The sequence below is a fragment of the Lathamus discolor genome, chromosome 1 (genome assembly GCF_037157495.1).
Source record: "Lathamus discolor isolate bLatDis1 chromosome 1, bLatDis1.hap1, whole genome shotgun sequence".
NCBI classification, from domain to species: Eukaryota; Metazoa; Chordata; class Aves; order Psittaciformes; family Psittacidae; genus Lathamus; species Lathamus discolor.
The window spans coordinates 140927217-140943304 of NC_088884.1; the positions used below are offsets into that span (position 1 = coordinate 140927217).

General features: G+C 40.7%; 1 protein-coding gene across 3 annotated transcripts in view; it reads left to right on the forward strand.

Moving 5' to 3' along the window:
* PDS5A (PDS5 cohesin associated factor A) overlaps positions 1–11640 on the forward strand; it is an 81620-nt gene extending 69980 nt beyond the window's left edge. For 2 of the 3 annotated variants that reach the window (XM_065698693.1, XM_065698703.1), the window contains exons 30-34: positions 4546–4691; positions 5925–6030; positions 8259–8611; positions 9703–9853; positions 10433–11640. In XM_065698693.1, coding sequence (XP_065554765.1) covers positions 4546–4691; positions 5925–6030; positions 8259–8611; positions 9703–9853; positions 10433–10468 — 792 coding nt within the window. In that variant the 3' untranslated portion in view covers positions 10469–11640. The remainder of the gene's footprint in view (positions 1–4545; positions 4692–5924; positions 6031–8258; positions 8612–9702; positions 9854–10432) is intronic. The other variant, XM_065698711.1, reaches the window with a different exon arrangement.
* Positions 11641–16088: the final 4448 nt, after the last annotated feature.

Consider the following 16088-nt stretch of genomic DNA (forward strand, 5'->3'; position numbering starts at 1 on the left):
GAAGCTTTCTAGGTTTTCCTTTCCTATCTTCTGGTTAAATTATGTCAGAATCCTTTTTAGTCTAGCCCAAAAAACTACCTCTTTCGTTTTTTCTTGAGCTTAGTGAAAGAATGTTGGGTAACGTGTAAAGTGTAAGAATCCTTAGAACAGTATAAATCACGGTTTTACTATAAATTTCATGTGCATTTATTAGTTTTCATGTTCTGTGTTCCATGAACTGTTACAGCATTGGTTCCTGAAGTCTTCAGTTAGAGCAAAACTTTGTGGTAATTGTTCATTGTAAGAGTAGAGACAGACGATCACTGCACGTAGCCATATCATTTGAAATTGCTTCTTCTCACACTGATTTTTCATTTACACAAAAGGTTTCTGCTATCAGAGCAGTTCATGTGAGTGGGGTTTGATGGTGAGGTTTTGCTCAGTGTCAGAATCCTGCCTCTCCTTGCTTCATGTTCACCCTATGACACAAGCCTGTATGCTACTCAGCTGGGTTGGAGTTACAAGTAGGAAGGGAGGAGGCAAGCAGAAAACAACCTTCCTTAGCAGCTGCTACCAGACTGGTGCTTAAAATATCGTCAGAAGAATGTACATATCTACTGCTGTAATTGTTTCACCTTTGGCAATGTTCAAATGTAATGAACTAAGCATCTGAAGCAGGTTTAGTTGGCTGTGTAAACTTACCACATTTCTCTTTTGATAAGGCATTCAGCAATGTAGGCTAAAGCTATTTAATGTTCTTGGAAAACAAACATTTATTTAATGCCTAATAGAATGCACAAACATGTCCTTCTTTTTCTGCATACTTCCATTACAGAAAATGAAGATGTGTAAGGATACCCCACTGACTGAGACCAGTGGTCCTTTTTGGCCTGGTGCTGTTTTTCCAGAGGGACCAATACAATGTGGTTAGGGAGGGGGTGCAAGTCTGGTCACTTTATGCAATACATTCTCCTTCTTACTCGCTCAGCATTCATAGTTTTCATGATGGGACGCTAGCCTCTGCATCTGTGCCTGCTGGTTTTGAGATTTGCTTATGGACTTGTTACGAAAATTATCTGCTCTGATTTTAAACCTCCGGATGCTCTGCCTTCAGAACCTCTTATGGCAGTAGGTGCCAGAAATTTGCAACATGGTTGCAAAATTCTGCACAACCTGGTTGTGCAGAAGCACTTCCTCTCCAACTCTTTTTCTCTCTTCTATTAGCTGTGCAGAATGCTTCATACTTTATTTATAAAGTACTCATAAAACCATAGAATCATTTAGGTTGGAAAAGACCCTTAAGATTGAGTCCAGCGGTTAATGTGGTGCTGTCAAGTCCACCACTAAACTATGTCCCTGTGCACCATACCTATAGGTCTTTTAAATATCTCCAGAGACAGTGACTCTACCACTTCACTGAGCAGCCTGTTTCAACCCTTTTGATGAAGAAACTATTTCTAATATCCAAACTAAACCTCCCCTCAACAACTTGAGGCCATTTCCTCTTGTCCTGTTACATGGGAGAAGAGACTGACACCCACATCACTACAGCTTCCTTTTAGACCGTGATAAGGTCTCCCCTGAGCCTCCTTTCTCCAATTTAAACAACCCCAGTTCCCTCAGCTGCTCCTGGTAAGAACTGTGCTCCAGATCCTTCACCAGCTTCCTTGCCTTTCTTTGGACATGCAGTAAATTGAGTTACTCAATAAATAGAACAAGTAAAATACAAGAATAATATGTTTAAGTAGATGTTGTGCAGTATTAGCACTAGCGTGATGCAGCTACTGAACATGTGCTCAGTAACAGGCTGTTTCTGCAGAGATCATAGCTTTTTCTTTTTACTAGCCAAATGTTTCCTATCATCTGTGGTATCTCTCTCCTTCCTGCTCCTTCATAACTTCCACACATGGGAATTATATTTTCTTGTGGGAATGTCTTAATAAATTAAGTTGGTCTCTCAGGACATGTAAAGCTACATGAAGAATGTGATGTGCCAGTTATGAAAACTTTCTTGACTACTCTCCAGAGGCAGAATAAAATCTTCAGGCTGCCTAGCCAGCCTGACCAGGTTGATTGGTCAACAGACACCAGCCGTATCAAGATCTAAAATACCATCTGTATCAGAGAACCCAGGAGTAGATAGTGTTAAATATTTTTATGCTAACTTTCTGTATAGTAAAAGTATACAAACTTCCTACTGCTGTAGTGAACCTAATTCTGTATTACCTTTTGGAAAGCATTTTCCTGAGGTGCTTTGCTTTGCAAATACAAGGTGTTAGAATCACAGAATATCTCAAATCGGAAGGGACTCATAAGGGTCACCTAGTCCGACTCCCTGCTCTTCACATGACTGCCTACAGCTAAGCTGTATGACTTTGGAGTGCTATCCAGGTGCTTCTTGAAATGTGACAGACTGTGCATTACCACTTCCCTTCATTCTAAGTGAAGAACCTTTTCCTAATGTCCAGTGTGAACTTCCCCTGACATAGCTCCAGTCCATTTCCTTGTGTTCTTTTGCTGGTCACGGGAGAGGAGATAAGCACTTCCCCACTCCTGCCCTCCTTGAGGAAGTTGCAGACTGTGATGAGGTCACCCCTTGGCTGCCTCCACTGACCAAACCAAGTGACCTTTTGCCCCCAAGGCCTTTCACCGTCTTGATCGCCGTCCTCTGGACAAACTATAATAGTTTAATGTCCTTCCTATACGGAGGTACCAAAAGCTGCACACAGTACCCAAGCCAGGGCTGCACCAGCACAGTGTAGAGTGGGACAGTCACCTCCTTCAACCATGGAAGAAGTGCATGGAACCCTGATGCACCTCAGGACATGGTTGGTCCTCCTGGCTGCCAGGGCACACTCTTGAGTCATGTTCAACTTGCTATCAACACAAACCCCCAGTTCTCTTTCCACAAGGCTGCTCTCCAGCCTCTCACCCCCCCATTTGTATGTATAACCAGCAGTACCCCATCCCACGTGGAGAATCAGGCACTTGCTTTTGTTAAATTTCATACTCTTGGTGATTGTTCAGCTCTCTAGTCTGTCCAGATCTCTCTGTAAGGCTTCTCTACCCTCATGGGAGTCCACAGCTCCTAGTTTAGTATCGTCAGAAAACTTAATGTACATGCAACTCCTGTGTCTAGATAATTTATAAAAACATTTAAGAGCATTGGCCTTAAAATTGAGCCTTGGGGAACCCCATTGATGACTGGCCACTGGCCTGATGTAACCCCATTTACTATGACTCTTTAAGCCTGACCCATCAGCCAGTTGCACACCCGTCATATTAAATGGACTTACCTAGCTATGTGCTGGGCAGTTTATCCAGAAGGATTCTGTGAGACAGTATCAAAAGTTTTTCTAAAGTCGAAAACCACCACATGTACTGGCTTCCCTTGGTGACCTAGAAGGATGACCTTATCATAAGAGGAAATTATGTCGGTTAAGCAGGATTTTCCCCTCATGAATCCGTGCTGGTTATGACCAGTGACTGTGTTGTCTCTCAAGTGTTTGACAAATGATGGAGGGAGGTCCTGCACTAACAACAGCCAGCTTTTTTAGTACCCTGGGATGAATCCCGTTGGGCCACATATATTTATGTGCATCCAGCTGAAGCAGCAAGTCTCAAATAATTTCAGGGTCTCCTGGAAGTGAATCATCCCCCCCCAGGTTATGGTCATCTAATAAAGGACATTCCAGGGGCCATCACTGGTGTTGAAGACAGAGGCAAAGAAAGCATTAAACATCTTTGCTTTATCACCTCCTATTTGTGAGGTGGTCAACCTTGTCAAGCAATGTCCCAGAGTTCTCTCTGATAACTGGCTCCTTCAGCAGCCTGAAGTCTGCTCTAACCATATCAGGGATCAAAGTTTTGGTGTCAGTTTTTCTCCTATTGCAAATGATTTGAAACTCAGCTACTTTAAGAGAGCCACCAATCACAACTTTGCTCACAGGTCCCTCTCTGTTTACAAGCCACAGATCTAGGAAGGCCCCCTTCCTAGTCGCCTCCCATAGTACGTGCACAAAGGAGTTACCTTCAGTGTGCTTCAGGAATTTCTTGGATCTGTTTGACTCCACTGTATGATATTCACAGTTGATGTCTGGGAAGTTAAAATCGCCCATAAAGACAAGGGTTGTTGATCTAGGTTTATCCTTTATTTCCTTGTAGAATAATTCATCAGTGGTGTCATCCTGCCTAGGTGGTTTATAGTAGATTCTCTCAACATCATCTGCTTTATTTGCTTCCCCCTTCATCCTTACCCAGAGGCTCTCAGCCATGTTGAGACTGGTATTACCTAACATTCTGGCTTCTGTTGAGACTTCTTCAGCTGCTGTATCTTCATGAGAGAGAGCAAGGCAATACATGAGGTGCTGTTAAATTAGAAGAAATAAAAGTAGGACAGACAGTGTTTCTTAAAGTAAAGATGAGGTCTGTAGCTCTGAGCTGGTGGCATTGGGATTGAGACAGTTAATTCAGAAAAAAGTACCTTAAAATACTCAAGTAAATACTTTAAAAATCAAGTATCTGTCTGAAATTGCTATTTCTTAATATTTAAACATATTCTTCCAGCCAAAACCAACTGGTGTATTAGGTACAGTAAACAAACCATTGTCTGCAACTGGAAGAAGGCCGTACATCAGAACTACAGGATCAGAGACCGGAAGCAATATCAGTGTAAACTCTGAGCTGAGCTCTTCTGCAGGAAACAGATCAAGGTAAAGGAGTTTGAAACTTCTTTCAGTAACTCTCTACTTAATCTTCTCCAGTGTGCTTGCATGTTTTAAGACAGGAGATGATTTGGTTTGTGCCAGTATGTTTGAAGAGCACTTTTATTTTGTTCAATTTTAAGAAATATAATAGTTGTCTGTAGGCAAAACTTCCATCTTTGCTTTTTGTTTTGGGTTTTTGGCTTGGGGTGAGTTTTTTGGGTTGTTTTTTTTTTTCTTTCTTTCTTTTTTTTAGTAGACAAAAATTTAGCCCAGTCTTTAGGTGTAATTACATGTAATAGAACATAATATAAGAGACGCTATACTGCTACACTGTCTGAAATGGTGGTGGTTAATACTCATATTTTTGCATCAGAACTGAAGAGACCAGCCATACAGTTTTTGCATCTTTTTTTAATGTATAAATTAGCATTAATCCTGATTGCTAACAACAGACATTTTTGATATAGACTAAATATTTAAGATTAAGAACAATTAAAAAGAACTTGCTGCAGAGGACCAGGATCTCAGTGGCAAGATGCAACAAATCACTGTGATGTTCAGTCTTTCTTCTACTGTTATTTTATGTGAATCCAGTGGTTTTAAAATTATCATAAATCTGGAGAAACAGTTTACACTTTCAGGTTTTAAGATGCATTAATTTGGTTTTGAATTGGTAACTGGCTAAGAGTTAAAGAAAGTAGAGAAAGTCAACTCTAGTTGCTGCATTTCATAAGGCCAAAGGGAAGTATAACTGAGTTCAGAATTTGTTCTGTAAGTGTGCATGTATGTGCTGTAATAATTGTGAGTATTTTTTAAATGATTTTGGTTTTAAAACTATTGTATGTTTGTGTAAATTAACTTGAAGTTGGTGGTGAATCGCTGATCTTTATTTTGCTTCACTACTTTTGCCAGTATTGGCTTTTTCTACCTAGAAAAAGAACACAGCCTCATGTAGAGCACTGGTCTTAAGTTTGCAAAAAGCATTGTATGACATTGTGTTGGTGATAAGGGATTTGGCTCGGTAGCTAATCCCTTCTAGACCTTTCCCCGTTCTCAGAAAGAAAATCTGTGTGTGAACTTGGGCAAATTCAATTCTCTTTTTTTTTTTTTTTTAATTAATTTAGCCTGTCTGCATTAATTTTTTTATTTTTTATTATTATTTTTATTTTAAAATAATTGTAAATGTCTTTTCTCTTTTGTTCTGTGTATTTTATTTTTTTTCTTCAATTATGCTACCAGGGAACAAAGTTCGGATATATCAGAAACTGGGGTCAGTGAAAACGATGAAAATCCTGTGAGGATTATTTCAGTCACACCAGCAAAGACGGAACCTGTGAAAAACAAGGTGTGTCTGGGTATTTTTATGAACTGTATCTGTATAATAAGCTTGGCACTGGGGGTCTATTTAGTACATCTCACTGCAGTTTTAACTTATAAAGCATACAATTGCATGAAGTTTAACAAAGGTAAATGTGAAGTCCTGTACCTGGGCACAGCAGTACAGCAGTACAATTCAGGCAGCAGTACAGCACTCTGGGATCTGCATGTCTGGGGTGTAACTTGGCTGAGAAGAGCTTGAGGGACCATCCCAGTAGACAGCCAATGGAGCATGAGTTGACAGTGTGCCTTGGCAGCAGTGAAGGCAAGCTGGGTCCTGGACTGCATCAGCATGAGTATAGCCAGCAGATTGAGGGATGTCTTTACTCCATCCTGTTCAGCATTCACTAGGCAACACCTGGAATACTGCGTCCAGAATACTGTGTCCTTGCCAGTTCAGCACACATACTGAAAAACTGGAGAGAGCTTAACAGAGGGCTACCGAGATGATAAAGGCTTGGAGAAGTTGCTATATGAAGAAAGGTTGAAAGTGTTGGATTTTTTCAGCCTAGAGTAGAAAATCCTTGAGGGATTTAATCAGTCTAAAAGATAAATGGAGAAGATGGAAGCACTCTCTTCTCAAGGCTGCATGGTGACAGGACAAAAGGCTACAGGCAGAAGTTGCTTCAGAGGAAATTGTGAGGAAAATTAATCACTGGAATAGGTTGCCCAGAAAAGTGGTGGGATGTTGCTCTTCATGGCTTGTCTTGTCAAGGGCTCTCGATAACCCTGCTTTCAACAGGAAGGCTTAACCAGAGGATATCCAGAGGTCACTTCCAACCTAGATGGTTCTGTGAGTCCAAAATCAAAATAGACTTTTTGTAATAATGTAGGGACACATAGATGATTCATGCTGCATGCACTTTAAGTTATATTCCTACTCAGTCTTTTTTTGATTAGATTAAATCAGTAATGAGCAAGTGTTTTGGATTTGTATCATCACATAGAAAAGTTAGGGGTTTTATTAATCTTTTAAAATAACATCCACATGATACTCACACCTCTGAAGTAATGAAGAAAAAAGTCTTTCTCAGATTTCAACATATGGTTCCTTTTTTGGTTCTTCTTTCCCCAAAATAGGGTTCTTCTGAAAAGTTAGAGAAGTTAGGTAAAGCCTTTATGAAATCAGTCTTCAAAAATGCTTTCTGCCTTCTTGAAACTTGGCTTTGGTTGAAATTATCAGAGTGGTTGTCTGTAAAGTTCATGGGAATAGCAGCTATAAATGTCTGCTATGAAGCTGCTGGAACACTAATAAAGAATAGATACTGCCTGACTTATTTAAACATTTAAGAAACAATGGTGTAATATTTAACACAGAAGGTCCTTGGTTCAGGTGCAGCACTTACATTAGTGAGTGGCCTCAACTGGTTTGTTTGAAACTGCAGAGTCATCCCAGCCATACTTCTTCAGTGCCCTTTTCTCTGCCCCTCCTCCTAACTGTTCTGGAAGCCAGTGTTCAAATGAAGGTCTAGCATCCAGTGGCTTCCTTTTTGTTTCCCTGTGAATACTTTTCTGAATAGAAACCTCCACTGCCACCACCCTTTCTGTTTCACATACGCAGACACTACTGCTTCATGAAATTTTATCACTTCCATTACCTTGTTCAGTATATTGAGGAAACATGCATATAGGCCATACCTATTCAGACATGACAAAGAAATGGCAAAGACAGCAAGTTTAATTTGAGACTAGGTCATGCCCCCTTTTGTTATTTGCAAACCTTGTTTGGTTTTTTTTTCTTTTACTGGCATTTAGGGCTTTAATAACCTGTATTTTACTGAAGGTAGGTCTCAAACTTTGCATGTATTGAAGTAATTATTATTTGCTGTACCAGCATCATTACTCTTGCTCCTCAGTTCTCTCCTATCAGTTGGCAAAGAGGTAGTAAAAGGAACTTGTCCAGAAGAACCCTCATGGGAGGGTCTGAGGTTATTAATCTCGCCGTAATCTCACTTTCAAGCAGCTAAAAGATACATTGGGAACAGATATTAACATTACACACAGTGGAAAAAACCTTTTGCAAGGTTAATGCCTGAAATCCCATTTAGTAAAAGTAGGCCTAAGATGATGTGATGTGTTTTTTGTAAGAACACTTACTGTTTTATAAACTTGTGTTTCTTTTGGAGGGGAGGTAACAATTGCAGTGCGCCTTTGGGAATCTTTTTTTGCTTCACATTCATGATTTTCACTTTATAGGAGATTAATTCTGATCAGGCTACACAAGGAAACAGCACTGAACGTGGGAAAAAACGAACAGCAACAGCGTCTGGAACTGAAAATATTCATCAAAAACCAGAAGAAAAAAACGCAGATGAAACAGGACCATCACTCGCAGCAAAAACCAGGAGAGGGCGTCCACCCAAACCTGAACCTCAGGGCACCACTGCAAAAAATGAGGAAACAAACAAACCACCTGTCCGGGGAAGGAAAAGGGCAGCAGTCAGTCAAGAAAGTCCAGGGAGTTTAGAGGCAGGTAATGCCAAAGCACCAAAACAGCAAGACACAGCAAAAAAGCCAGCAGCAGCACAGAGACAAATTGATCTACAAAGGTAAAAATAAACAAATAATAAAACACATGGGTGGGGTGGCCTTTTCTTGTCCCAGGAGAGACCCTGAATGTCCAATTATAACAGATCCAGCATAGTTAAAGGGCACAATTAAAACATGATGATTTTATGAACACTGTGGTGCAACATACATTATATTGTGTTCTGTTTTTTAAAGTACCACGCAACTAGAACTGGAAAAACTTGAGTTTGTTTGGTCAGGACAGGGAAAACTAACCTGTTTTCACCAAATTTTACTTTTTTGTTTGTTGCATCGTGGTTCCCCTTACTAGTCTTGCTTTGTAAAAGGACTAAGAATTTGAGGGTATTTCAGTGTGTTCATTAATGCTGGGTACACAGGAATTTAGGTGCTCTGCTCTGTTTCAGTTCATTGATTAAAAAATAGGCTTGAAAACTGTCTTTAGTAAACACAAGAAATTGTGATTCTGACTAATTCTTTTATGATATTTTGGGTCTGTGCTTGTTTAATATAAACAATATTTCCATATATTTATATTTTCAGTAAATCAAAAGCAGAATTTGGTACTGTGCAAACTGCAAACCAGCTCTTGGATGATAATTTGTTTTTCTGTACTTCAGTGTTTAAGTGTGTTGATTTGATTTCCAATATAAACAAACCACAAATGCACATAAACACTGAGAAATTTGTTTAGCTGATACAGTAACAATGTTAACGCAAAATTGTCCAAAGTTGTGATGCAGTAAGAGATCAGCAAAGCAGTATGCTGGAAGAAATCATGAAGTAATCTAAAGGAAGAAAGAATCATTGGAGTGTTTTCTTTCTAGAGATCTTGTAAATTAAAGAGAATCTTGCAGAGAAACTCAATCGAAAAGAATTACCTTTTCCTCTCACAGCAAGGTTCATACACTAGTAAATTGTTCATTCATTCAAGAGAGTAGTATCTGTGTACTCCCTTGCAATGCTTGGTTTATACGTCAGGTTCTTTAAGTCTTCATACCAAACTGCACTACCCATAGCCTATAATAAGCCATCTGTATTGGAGAACTTCTTTAAATGTGTAATACCTCAGTGTTCTTGGAAAAAATACCAAAACATTGTTAACGTTTTTCAGAAGCCAGGTGCTTGGAAGTGATGGAGATTCACTGTTGGAGATAGACTCAAGTCCAGAATGTTCCCAAAATGCAATGGATCTTTTTAAGGCCTGTGGGAGCAGCCAGGAAGATACTGAGGATACAGAGATAGCAGAGGGAGGCTTCCTTAAGGTGTAGCAGGCATCTTATATAGGACAATTCTGTGGGTTTTTTTTATTGTAGCTTATACAGTAAGATATCAAAATGAATCTGTCTGTCTTCTAGGATAACTTATGTGAAAATAGTGTGTCTGATAGATTTTATTATTGCTTTTAAGTAGATGTACAACTAACTGTAAATATTTGAAAAACATCTGAAGTAATGCTTGTTCTTAAGAAAGGCTATTTTTACAAACCTGGGTAATTAAATACAGCTAATTATAACAAGTTATCATTCTTATTCTCTGATTCCAGTGAAAGCTATGGATAAGTTATATTTCTGTTTATGCTGAAAAAACATGACTCAGTTATGGAGTAATTATTGTTCAACTTGCATATATTCAAGTTTTTCAGGAAGTTGTGCTATAAAATAAGGAAGTGAAGTTCAATTAACTTGTAATTGCTGAGAAAGTGAAAGATGGAGTTGGAAAAAGTCACATTATAAAGAGTGTAAAAGCTAAAATGTAAACAGTATAGGCAGGATTTTGATGCAGAATTGTAATTTCCATGTCCTTAAAATTAACTTTTATTTTCTCTTCTCCCCTAAAAAAAGGTAAAAAGAAAACTTGCTCGAAAAGGGAGGAAATGAAGGCCAAATAAAGGCATGCTCCAAGCTTCTGCAAAAACTAGGATTCAGAAATTTCCTGTACAGGAACTGAAATTACTTCAAAACACACAGCTTTCAGCTCTGAAACCAGAAGGAAAACTATGCTTCCCTTTCACATGAAATTAATCCTTCTCAATGGAAATGTAAAGCAGAAACTCTTGAGAAAGAGGCTAAAAGCATCTGTACTTATTTCCCCAGAGACTTTTTTTATGAAAAGTCAATAATTAAGCAAATTGCTTAACACTTGGTTCCAGTTCCTGCATTCTGGAGTTAAAAAGTGTATTTACACCATTAATTTTCATGCTGCATTTTTTTTTAAAGGAAGTCAGAGGAGGTCCTTACACTGACGTTGAAAATTCATGATCCTAGAGCCAGGTATTCCCATGTTTCACAGCAAAAGTAGAAGTCTACTGAATGGATTTGAAACAAGACTAGAGGGAAAAAAAAAAATCACAAAAGTTTTTTTGCTTTACTTTTGGAGACTGTTTTATGTATAATTCTTTCTGCCTGCCTACTTTTCTGCAAAAATAGGATGTACAGATTTCAGTTCCCTGCTATGAAAAGTCATGTGGTGGCAATTTTATAAATGTTGCTTTCTGATTTTTATCAGAGTGGGAAAGTAATCACTTAAAATTATTATTAATTCGCAAGTAGACATTTCATTTTTTAATTTCCCTCCATTTTAGTTTAATATAATTTGCAATAAATGTACATATTGATGTTTGTTTTATAAAAACATATATCACTTTTAAGTGTTTTTACTCCTACGGTTCTGTTGGAATATTCTAAATTTTAAAGGAGTAAAGGCAGTCCAGCATTTGATTTTATAATGTTTGTCACCAGATTTTTATTATTGATGTAAAGAAAACAAACAAAAAAAATCACTTTTTAAAAATAGTTGGACTTTGGCAGCTTTGTAAGGAAAGTTGGAAATGTTTAGGATTGCTCTCAATTTTAAGCATTGTGCTGATTGGAAGTAAGTCTGTTTTGCATTTTGTCTTCCTGTCCAGGCTCATTTTTTAATGTTTATTTTAGAAGATTGTTGCATCAATATTATGTTTCCTGGCATTGTTCAGCATAGATACAGTGTACACTTTTATGTACACATGATCATATTTAAGTTTGTTGCATAAAATAAACGCTTCTAGGTGTCATGTGGCAGTCTTTTAATTTCTTTTTTTATCATTTTCTTTCACAGAAAACTACTTGCTGTATCTGTGCATGGTCTTGGATGTTCCTAGAAATACTGAGTTGAGCAGAGACGTAATGCAGACAGTTACTAGTTTAAAAGGGGGGTTAGGTGAAGTTACAGTGGGTTTACCTTGTAAAGGTTTATGGGCAGAAGGGGGCTGGTCTGCAGAGTGACAGTGAGCAGTTCATTTGGCTTCCCCTGCCTCAGTTCCACATTTTTCCCCTGCAAATTGGTTTGAAATCTCTTGATTCGTTGTGGAAGAGCTGGATACTGTTGACATTAGTTAGGATTACTTGCTCTTCTGAAATGGGTGGGGTGCGGTTCTGTGCTTAAACAATGACTAAGGCTCTCTTAAATGAGTTTTCAACTGGTGTTAGTTATTTTTCCTCAGTAACAGAGAAAATCAGACTCTCTTCATAAAGCAGCACAAGCAGCGTTCTCAAAAGCAGCCTGCATTGTTTTGACTTGAAGGATCTGAAATGCCTTTGACAGAGGGGAGACAGGGATATTTTAAAAGCATGTAATAACACATCCATCAGGGCTTTGATTCCCAAAACTGAAGTAATTTCACGAGATGGATTTAGCGATCATAGCGCAGTTTTCTTTTTAGTGCTCTGGTCACATACTTCCCTCGCGCAAAGTTACGGTATTTTGGTTTAAACTCAGTTTTAAAGTGTTTTTGTTAGATGTTTTTAGCTGCTGTGTAAAAACTAAACTCTTAGAAATGAGCTCTGGTAGCTAATGGTGCGCCTCTAACAGTGATCTGAAACCGGGACTTGACACATGTTGCAGATATTCAGAATCCTTTCCAAAAGCTTTGATTTTTGTGAAGGGGGGAGTTGCTGGGGTTTGGATTTGGGTTTGTGGGGAGGGTGTCCCCTTTTTTGGTCAGTTTTTAATCAGCTCAGATGTTAAATAACTCAATGAATCATCAGAGAATAGTTGAAGTTAGACGGTGCTCTAGAGGTTCAGGGCCATGCTCAGGGCAGGCAGTTGTTTTTCCCCAGTTATGCAGGTTTTTTCTGCTGTTTGTGGTTTTGTTTGGCTGTGGGGTTTTTTGGGGGGAAATAGTTTTGGGGGTTGGTTTGGGTTTGGGGGGTTTTGGGGTTTTGATTTTTTCTTAGTAAGGAGGCGTTTGCGTTATTCCCTCATGTTGATTATCAGTATAATTAAAGGTTGGTTATCAGTACAGTTAAAGGAAATCGGTACATTCATGCAGCAAATTAGGCTGGGCAGAATCGGCTGAGCAAAACGCAGCATGCAAAGTCCAGGAAGGGTCTGCTGGTGGCCCGCTGGTTTCTTGTCAGAACGGGCCCCAGAAAAGGCTCCCCACTGCTCCCTCTCCAGCCCTGAGAGGGCACACACCGCAGCACAGTTCAGAGTTGCCTCAGCCATGGGCATCTTTCTGTAAGCAGTGTCCCTTAAGGTCAGGCGTCCTTACAGCAGTCTCACCTGCAATAGCAGGTCATTGGAACCATCAGCCTCTATCAGATATGGGGAATACGGGTGTAGTTTTTATAGATGTGTAATTCACATGTTGCTAGCACTTCCAATGCTTTAAAACTATAATCTGTTACAGAGTAATCAGTATAAAACTGTGGAATTGAAGGCAAACTATTCCAGAGAAAGAGGTGGGGGGGTTTGTACTTCAAGATTTTACGTAAGAATGGAGATTCTCTCACTGTAATAAGAAAACTGATGCTCAGAGTTTTTCACTAGTTAATGTGTGATAAAGAATAAAGGGAAGCAGATAAAACCCAGTCTTTACCGCTTTTATCGTGTAGGATTCAAAGGTGCTGAGGCTTCACATTCAGTTACATAGATCTAAGTTCTCATCATCTTTAAGTTCCCATCTTCATAGAAGTGTGGCTTTGTTTCTTAGCAGACATACATGCATTTATTTCTGTTTCTTTGTGTCCTCTGATGCCTGGACTGCTCACTTTTCGTAACAGTAAGACAGGAAGGCTGCTCCGAGGGTGTACTTTGTAATACACCAAATTAAACCTCAAGCACTCCACAAAATTAAATGTGAATAGTTGCTTTAGACAAAATAATGTTTTCTAGAGCAATCTTAAACAAAAAATAATACACATTACAGATCTTTTCTGCACATGCTGAGAAGCCCCTAAGCTTCATAACTGACAGATGATAACAAATCCTTATCTAAAATGTACTTCCAGCCATCAGTTAGGTACGTGGCACATGTTGGACCAAGTTTGGCATCAGACTAAGGCCTGAGTTTCAAGTTAATCAGTGGGGCTGTCACAGCTGAACTGCCTCCTCTAAAGACGGAAACAGATTTGTGATCACCAAACATTTACAATAACACAGGAAATTTACTTTAAGAAATCATCCATGTGGATCCTAGCTGGCTTGCATGTGTGCTCCATTATTACGTATGTTGGCAGTAAGAGGTTGCCTTGTGCAGGGAAATCAAGTCCCAAATCAGTGCTCGGGGAAGCAGCCCAAACTGCAGCGGCTGGACTGTGAAGTCGCTTTGCCAGGCAGGCTGCAGGTGCGCACAGTGATAACCAAGCATTAGTCATACAGTAGCTGGTCTCAGCCCAAGGAATTGCACCTTGTGCAGGAACAGGTTCGCATAGGGAATAGCAAGGTGTTACACAGGAACTGGCACAGTCGTTCTGTACAGCAGCACTTCCCATGTCCCTCGAAGCCTTCCCCTGCTTAGCTTCCCGATGAGGAAGTCATCCTGCCAGTGGGTATCCCAGATACTCAGATGGTCAGAGGGAAGCTCGAATAGTAAAATATAATACTCCTGCTAAAGTTCAACAGCAGCTTCCATTCCTGAAAGAGGTTTTTAAGCACAACATTCCCTGGATCCATTTGCCTTGGTTACTGGGAGGCAGCAAATGCAATCAGACTTCTTCAGGAGCAGAACATGGAAGTCCTGGTACAGAAGCAGTGGCCTGTCCGTTCCCTGCCGCACAGCCCGGGTCAGGAGAGTGCTTCCAAAATGTCTCACTCCTGTAGCTCTACCACGTGCGAGAGACAAAAGAGGGCGAGTGACCCAGTTTCTCTCTTCGAGCTCACCCTCTGTGGTCTGTTTCTGACTGAAGGTGGCCCAGTCCTACGGCTCCCATTGGAGATTCCTTCGCACAGCTCGCTGTGGTGACCCACGGGAGGACTGCTGTCACAGGTCTGACTCACCACAATACCTTAAGCTCAAAGCAGGAACATCTCTCACTCAAGGCAAGTTTCCAGCCTTGTTTCCTGCGGTCTGAAAGGAAATGAGCAAGTGTTTGGAATTTGCAGCTGTTTGTAAAGACATGAGTGGGGCCACAGCAAAAGGTTGGTTCAGCTAAACCTGCCCTCACCCAGCTACAAAAGCCGCAGGAGCAGCAGCAGCCACACGTAGTGCAGTAGCTGGTAGGAACTGCGTTGTACCTGGACTCAGCTTAATGACGATGTGAGCGCATTCCTGGGGGCCTTGGTGTCACTCTCCAAACTGCACATGAAGAGTTACTGGAATCATCATCACAACAGGCAGCATGCAGTCACTGTGCCATTGCCATGGAAGACGTCCTCCACCTGACCTGACAGAGAGACCTTGCTGGCTTGCAGCAGAGCATCTTCTCTGTTTCTGCCTAGCAAAAGACGTGACAAACTGCGATCAGGGGACTGTGCCGTGGCTGGGTGTGTGAGCCAGGAGGAGGAAGAGTCGGGGCTCATGGTGACTCCTTCAGCTTTGGCAGGAAATGATGCTGTGATTCTAAGGGGCTATTCAACTTTGAACATCACCAACTGCACAGCTAGATCCAAGGTCAGCAGAGCTGACATCGGAGGCGACATGGAAGATCAACACAGGCGAGTCCTGTGTTAACCTGATGAGGAGGGACAACCCTCAGGTCTGCTGCTCGGTGGGGGCACAGGCGTTATCCAAGCTGATTTTTAGCACACTGGCAGCAGAGTAGCTCAGCAGCACATCAGCTGGGGCCAGAAGTGTGACCAAATAACCTCGGGTCCATTGTGTCCTCCTCCCATGACAAGGCTGTGATTTCAACAGCCACAAGAGCTCAGATGTGTGTTCACAACGCCGTGAGGCGGGTGTGCTCCGGAACAAGAAATACATGTTTTGCTCCGTGAGTTCAAGCATTTAAATCTCCTCTCGCTGCCGTGGAAGCAGAGGTTGATGTGTGTTGACCCTGATGTGCCAAAGCTGAAGCAAGATAGGCGGCAGGTGGTGGTGGCCGAGTTGCTTTGGTGTTTGGTCCAATTGCCCTAAAGCAGGTGGGCTATCACTGCATGCTCCAGAAGCTCCATGGGTGATACTCTGGTTTCTTACCTTGGCCTGGGCAGCAAGGCACATACACAGCTTGGGACCCTACCCTGAGGAAAGCTGGGGCACGCAGAGCATTTTGTGAAAACAGAATACCATTTGCTGCGCTGTGT